The sequence below is a fragment of the Peromyscus maniculatus genome, chromosome 9 (genome assembly GCF_049852395.1).
Source record: "Peromyscus maniculatus bairdii isolate BWxNUB_F1_BW_parent chromosome 9, HU_Pman_BW_mat_3.1, whole genome shotgun sequence".
Lineage (NCBI taxonomy): Eukaryota > Metazoa > Chordata > Mammalia > Rodentia > Cricetidae > Peromyscus > Peromyscus maniculatus.
The window spans coordinates 108,291,708-108,299,898 of NC_134860.1; the positions used below are offsets into that span (position 1 = coordinate 108,291,708).

The following is an 8,191-nucleotide window of genomic DNA, read 5'->3' on the forward strand; positions in this document are numbered from 1 at the left end:
TTTTCAATTTGTTTCACAGTATCACCTTATAATTTGTGCAAGACTTTTTTTTCTTTCCTTCTTCTTCTTCTTCTTCTTCTTCTTCTTCTTCTTCTTCTTCTTCTTCTTCTTCTTCTTCTTCTTCTTCTTCCTTTTTAAATACAAACCATGCCAGTTTTCTTCAAGAGAATCAAACTTCCGACTGAGGACAGACTCTTATGTATGTATTACTTATCAGTTATAGTAAGCATAGTAATGAGTACATTATCAATCCAGATACTTGCCTTAGGTACAAAAGGACTTACTTAGGAATATTAACATGAAGGACAAACCAACTGAGAAACTTACCAGTTAAATATGAACAGCTCCTTAGAACCTACAGTACAGAAAGCTATGATTCATTCTGTTCACTCCTTCATCCTTCCTTCTATGTCACCTTCACCTAGAACAAGTGTTTCAACATGAAAATATTCACCACTGCTGAGTGCAATAAATAAAGAGGTTATAACTGTAATATGAACCTTAAAAGCCACTAAATTATTAGAGTACTGCAAGATTCATTTCTAGAAAACAGAATTTTAAAATTAGGTGTAAAACTTCACATTTTAAGTTATATAATTATAACTTTCATGGTACCAACAATGGCTGGACAAGTAGAGGATGGAAAAAGAGGTTGGGCAACAAAACAGCCCATGTTAGTGCAAACTTGGGATTGTAAAACTGAATCCAGTTAGACCAATGGCCATCGGCCATATCCTATCACACAAAGAGCAGACCTCGTAAAGTCACAAGACAAAGTGCCACAGCCATGGAACTAGCATGCTAATCTGAAAGAGAAACACAGACTCAAACCATTTAAACCGGTCTAGCTACACATGAATTAACTTATACGAGCACCAGTCACCTGCAAATCTGAGCCCTTTCTGGGATTTTAAAAGATGAGACAGTAGCACTTGAAAAAGTTATGGACAGAAAACTGCCACTTCAAAGTTTTAACTTAAAGTTACAGGAGAATATGAAACAACGTGACTGAAAGTTTTTTTTCTGAGACTGAGTTTTCCTTCAGTTTGACAGAGCTTAAAAATCTCATACACTTGAAAACAGTACACAAAAATAGATATGTAAATACATATAAATAGTAAGAATGAGGATCTAAGTTAGTGCTTCTCTGTGTTAGAGATCACAGCTAAATAAATGATATGGCCTCATATTGTTACCCGTATTTAAAATAAAAAGTCACATTAACTAGTTTGGATGTCTCTACCCAGGAATACTCAAACTGCTTTTTAAGAGTGCATAGTTGTCTTGATTCACCTGGTTTCTCAGGGACTATTTATCAAAAAATTCTAGAATGATACTTTTATGCCAGGGGTGGAAAAATGCTGATAATTGCACTTTGTTATCTTTCCTTACTGAAATGAAAATATCATGGAGATCAAAGCAAATCCCTCCCCACACCACAATCTTTATGAGCACCCATTTCTGTATACAAAACTCTCAGCTTTCAGCAATGTTGACACTATTTCCTAAACAAAGGTTCCTTATTATGAGATGCCAGTGATATGCTGAGGCCTGCTACGTATTACAGTACTTTCTGAAGACACTGAGGATAGAGTTTATCCACAGTACACTCAAAACGGCAGCCAAGGTCCCACAGCTGATCTGGGATCTCATACACTTTCATCCACTGGTCAGCAATATCATCATACTGGTAAAGAGAATTGTTCCTGCTGGTTCTGAAGATATGTTCTTCAATAGTCACTTGAGTAGCTCAGACAAATAAATGGAGTTTATTCTGGAAAAGTACCAGCTTAAGGTATGGATTTATAAACTGATCCCATGGAAAATCCTTCTTAAGAGTCCATTTATTTAGCTCTATATCATAGGCTTCTACAGTAAGCACACGCTGATGATTTCCACAGGTTCCAGATATGAAGTAGATGGAGTCTTTGTACACAGCTGCCAAGCCCTGGATTCTAGGCACAGTCATGGGGGTTAGAAATCCCCAGTAGTCTTTTTGAGGCTCATAGAAGAGGAAAAATTCTCCCTGTAAAACATAGATCTTCTCTTTGTGCTCCACAGCATTATGAAACCCCATTGCAACTGGCATCGCACAAACAGTCATCCAGGAGTTCTCTCTGCTGTCCTAGCACTCCACAGACTTCAGGGAGTTTCTTCCATCACCTTCATACACATGCCCTCCAATTGCATACATTTTACCAGAGCAATGCACTAGTTTGCAGCCTATTCTGGCTTGAAGCAAGGATGGCTTGGATAGCCATCTATTGGTGGAATGGTCATACATCCAAAAATCATTTTCTGCCTTATGATCGATGGAGACCTCACTGCTGCTTGGCCTGTACCCTCCTGCAATGGAAATATCATTATCTGGTGATACCAGAATCCCAACTTCTCTTAGGTCATTTGGTGGTTTGCATAGTTTAAACACCCTTCCTGTGACTATATCTAGACAGGGCACTGTTTGCTTCTTTCCTAAGTGTTTGTGTGCAGCATCAAAACATAAGATCATTTCAGAAGCAGTCATTCCAAGCCTCTGTGTACAGCCATTGGTGTTGGATAGTCCTTTTTCTCCATAGCTTTTGGCTATGGCCTGTGCAAACTGAGGTGGAATTTTCTTGATAAATGTATCTTCCATCAAAGGAAAATGTACACATTTGGCAAAAATTTCTGGAAGGTGTACTTCTCTTTCATTTTGCTCATGTTCAAACCACCTTATAATGCTTTCATAAACATGTTCTTCCCATTCTACATTTAAATCATCACTATCTAGTATGCTTATGAGTTGGTCTTTTATCAGCTGGAGAAACTCTTGTTCTTTGGTGACACACAGAAACTTTTTACGGATGTATTCTTTTGATCGATCTCCAAGTTCTTGATGACCATAATGATCAGCAAAGATAAAGACCCCAACAGAATTTTGTGGGTTCCAAATGACTAATCATATACTTAGCACACTGGTCTTGTATGGAAGGAATTTGGAAGATGCTAGCTGTAGTGAACACGGCTTGAACATTGGCCTCTGTCAGAATAACTCTAGGGGTATAGTCATAATTCAATACTAAATCCATTGATTCAGCTTTGACACCAATGATTCAAACTTCTTTCTGAGTACTCTCTGTAAGGCCGCTAGTGAACATGGACCTGAAGTAGGGGCTGATTGCAGCAAGAACGTTTCTATGGCAGGAAAATGTTTTCCCGTGATCCACTTCCACTACAATGTCTGTCAACTGTCCTTCATCGCACATTGTTTTGAGTTGCTTAAGAATACTGCAAGCACGGAAGCGGGGCATGGCTTCATTGGTTGTGTCTGAAGACGAGATCCCATTCGTTGCTGGGGAAGACTTACTTAAATCTGCCGACGCAGCCATTACTCCAAGGGGCCCTGGCTCCGGTTATTTTTTTCTTTCCATTTTCTTAATATCCAGCTATCTTTAAACATTAACCAGTGAAAAATGTCTCATCTATTTTACCACGGTTACATCTGTTATAATATCAGTATAGAGCAAAATATTGATAATATACAGAATATGATAACAGAGTAAAAAATGAAATAGATTACAGGGTTAAATTATATATACCTGTGTTTTACAATGTGAAGAAATGTTGATATTCCTGATAGGAGTCACAAAGGAATTTATCAGGAAATAATTTATGAGATACCATAATAGCTAGTGAATGCAAATCAATTGTAAAATTAATAAAGCATACTTATTACTAGTGCTACATAATTATGTAGCCTGATGAGTGGCTGGCTGAATGGCTGAATGATGAAGTGAACGTCTCTGTGAGTCAGAGTTTTGTTACCCACACCTACACTGGCAACTCACAATATCTTGTAACTCCAGTCCAGAGCACCTGCTTATTTCTACTGGCCTCAGACACTTACATATATGCTGAACACATAATGTAAACAGGCACATATAAATAAATAAACAAATAAATATTAATATCTATTATAATAGAACTGAGGATATCTTATAATTAAATCAACTAAACACATTTCAGAAAATTTAATTATTCAAAATTGCAGGAAAGTGTTAACATTCCCAGTGCCCTGGGTGGGTTACCTCTTAGAAGTTTCAATTTTCCTTCTCAGTTTAAATAGAATGTGATAAAAATACCTTCCTTGATCTACTTAGCAAGCCCATTATTTTTCACTGAATTGCTATGAAGCTTCTACATTTCAAAATAATTTGTTGTTATGTTGTCTGTAAAAACAAACAGGAGCCAGTAATATGTGTGACTATTTAGTCATAATTGACAAAATAAAGCATGAAGGACAAAATTTGACCACATAAATTTGACAACCTATATATGGATTATCTGGCCAATATGGAGCTAACAATTTTTCAGATTGGAATTTTGTTAAGTTCTATTCTTTAAATCCCTAGTTATATAAATAAAATGGATGTGACAGTCTTTTGAAATAACATATGGAAATTCAAATCTCCATGTGTTGGTGTTTTGAGATGTGCCCCTTCAAAATTAATTAGGACATAAAGATGGAGCCTCCATCTTGGAAATATTGCTATATTAGTACATTTTCTGTTAATAAAACAATGTAATTATAATTTATAACTTAAAAGAAAAATAAACAGAAAACAAAACAACAAAGAACCTCTTGTTTCCCTCAGAGCATCAGAATCTACTAACAATGGGTTGTCATGACATCTTCTCTGGTGATTCATGGCCATGGTATCACAATGATGGCAAATAATAAAAGGTGATGAACTGATGATAGCAAAAAGGAAGCTGCATGGTAGCAATGGAACCACAAGCATTATATTGATTTCTTAGAAGATGTATCCATCAAGGACCTAGGACTCACTTCTTAAACTCCAGGTACCTCTTGACATTATTATCCTGAAAAAAATCAAGTTATCAACAATTGATCCCTTTTGGAGTACACTTACACTGTATGCAAATGACAACATTATTGTTATGAGGAGATGCATATTGGTACCTAGCTGCATTCCCATCCTGTGGAGATAAAATAAATCAATAGTCTTTAACCCTTGAGAGCATCATCACCAATATATTCCTCAAGAGTAGTCTGACCACCCAATTTACAGATCTGATAACTTTAAGAATTATTTTAGGCAAAAATTCCTAACAAGTATAATAATATTCACACTCAAATTTAAACTATAAGATGATTAATGGTAAAATTTTCCCCAAATTAGAATTTTATGTGTGGAATGGAGACATGGCTCAGTGGTCAAGCATGCATACAGCTCTCTGAGAGTACCATAACCTAGTTGCCAGGACTCACATCAGCTGATTCCCAACTATGCATAGTTTCAGCTTCAAAGCCATCTAAGTGCTGTCCCCTGTGGCCTGGACCAAACACTAAAGCAGGTCATTCTTCAGTGACAGGTTCTTAGGGGGATACAACCAGGAGATAAGAAAAATAGATAGAAATACTGGTGTCGGAAGGTTTTGCTTAAGTAGATGGCTTATGCCAAGCAAATTTATTAAAAAGTACAGCAGCTACAGTATTTGCAAGGGAGAATGAGGACCAAGGATGGAACAGAGTCAGCAGAAAACTGTTATACATGGGAGGAAATCAGCAGGGAGCTAACCAAACAATGTCACATAGGAGTACACCGGGTATGTCCAGGACATCAGAAACCAAGCACACAGAGGCCTTGGGATCGATAACCATATCTGTTTAGCATGAGAAGAGTTGGGTTCTCAGCAGAAGAAGCTCTGGCCTCAGGCCATTACTGGCATTGCCAAGCACGTTCCTGGTTTCGAGAAGGATTTATATTCCTTTTCCATACATCATATCCTCGGGGAATGCCTCAACTAAGCCTTCAATGTGTTTAGGAATCAGAATTCACGAGTATCACACACACACACACCCCCGCCACACACACACATAGTTAAAAATAAATTAGATAAAGAAAAAAATGAAAAAGAAGTGCAGGTTTACTATAAATTAGAGTTTCTGCTCTAGAATTGAGCTAATGTTAATCCCTTGGCTTTTTGTTAGTAGATATCTATAAAGAAATCCATATCATTCTTTTCAGTATTTGATTAGTTAGGAACTCTAAATATTGTAGTCTGGAAACTAACTATTAAATGTAGTCTTTTTCGAATCTTAAATGGTCTTAAGAATAAAAAATTACTGGTACCAGATATTTGGGGTGAAAGCAGAAAGATCAGAGAAGCAGAATATCCATCCACTAGTTCTTACCTCTATGAAATCCTCAGTCTAAAGAGAATGGGTTCCTATTTCCTCACTCACACTTTATATAACTTTCTCTGTCCTGCCATATTACTTCCTGGGATTAAAGGCATGTGAGCTTCCCAAGCAAAGACATGAGATCTCAAGTGGTGGATTAAAGGCATGTGCCACCACTGCCTAGCTCTGTTTCTTTCCTATACTGGATCAATCTCATGTAGCCTAGTGTGACCTTGAACTCACAGAAATCCAGACAGATCTCCATCTCCAGAATGATAGGATTAAAGGTGTGTGCCACCACTGCCTGACCTCTATGTCTAATCTAATGTCTGGCTCTGTTCTCTGATCATGAGACAAGTTTATTAGGGTACACAATATATCACCACAATGTAGTTTATACACAGGGCAGAAACATCATGTAACAATCAGAAATAATAATTGTATTTAGAGAGAAATAGATTATTCTAAAATGATACTGAATGGTAAAGATAATACATATAGTACAATATGATAAGGTCAGTTTCAATTGTAGATACATAAACAATAGAAATGTTCAAATTTTATGAAAGAAAAGGAACCTTGTCTTTGCTATTTTATTCACTGAGCTGAAGATTATATTGAATTTTATATGATTTTATGTATTTAAGACATCTACCACTCTACAAAAATGATGTCAATAACTTGAATTTATATATTAAAAACTTTTACATTACTAGTATAGAAAATATTCCATCTATTTGTTCAATACCTATCAGGTTGTACCTGGGATGTCTAACTTTTTGACATTGCTATATGACATTGTCATTTATGAACATATTGTCCTGTATTTATAGCTATTCTGAGACACATGAAGTCTGTGGGTTGCAAATAGACATGCGTATCATTAAACTGTCTTTGGTATCAGTGAAGTTTCATAATGCTCAGGTTTCTGAAGAGCTTTACAGTCTTATTGTTTGACTAAATTAACATCATCATCTGCCATGGTGGAATAAATGTAGATTGTTATAGGAAAAAGTATTACTTTGCATATTTTTGTTCAAAAAGATTACCTTGGATAATTCTATTTATTTCAATGTTTTAATAATATTTATTGACTAGTGATTAAAATTTGACAGAACAGAAGAAAGTACTTAAAAGCAATTTAGTGGAATCATAAATGACAAATGCTTCCTAGTTTTGGCAATTTTTTAATGTTTTACAAAGCAATATTATGTGATTTTTTTCCCCAGTACCTGAAATGGATCAATCTGTGTCTACAAGTAATTATATCTTATACAGAACTTGATAATTTCAAGTGAGTTGATTTTTTTCTCTTAGACAACTGTGTAGATGTAATTCTGAACAGTTTTATTAATAAGAAACACAGAGCCAAATGTGGAGTTAAAAGCCCAAGAGGTCAGAGCAACAGCCAAGAGCTGCGACCAAGCTGCCTTCTTACCCCTTGCTGGTTGTCACTGTCGTCCTTCCCCTCAGGAAGAGACCTACTTCCTGTGTGTCTGTCTTTTTGTTGACTTGTTCTGCCTTCTCATTGCTTGTAAGCCCAACCACATGACCTCCTCCTCACTGCCTGTCTATACAGACCCCCAGGTCTCTATGGTTGGTATTGAGATTAAAGGCGTGTGTCTCCAAACTGGCTATGTCCTTGAACACACAGACTCTGCCTGCCATGTAATGGGATTGAGGGCATGTGCTACCACTGCCAGACTTCTGCTATGGCTTGCTATTAGCTGACCCCCAGGCAACTGTATTTATTAACATACAAATAAAATCACATTTCAGCACAAATAAAATAACACCATACTCTGACTTCAGATTTTCATATTTTGCTTATTGACCAAAAGTTTTATATAGAATGGAATATGGAAAAATAAGTCAACCTAGAATGTGTATGGTCTGAATGTCAGTATTCTCTATCCAAATATCATTGGAAACATAAACAGTATACCAGTCTTTAATTCTTAAAATAGTTTGAATTAATTTTATATATCAATAAGTTCTATGCAT

At 36.3% G+C, this 8,191-nt stretch overlaps 1 protein-coding gene across 1 annotated transcript; it reads right to left on the reverse strand.

Moving 5' to 3' along the window:
• Positions 1-1,561: 1,561 nt before the first annotated feature.
• On the reverse strand, positions 1,562-3,368 carry LOC102918086 (kelch repeat and BTB domain-containing protein 8). The gene is given in 2 exon segments (XM_042285321.2): positions 1,562-2,923; positions 2,925-3,368. Coding segments are annotated over 2 exon segments (1,806 nt in total).
• Positions 3,369-8,191: the final 4,823 nt, after the last annotated feature.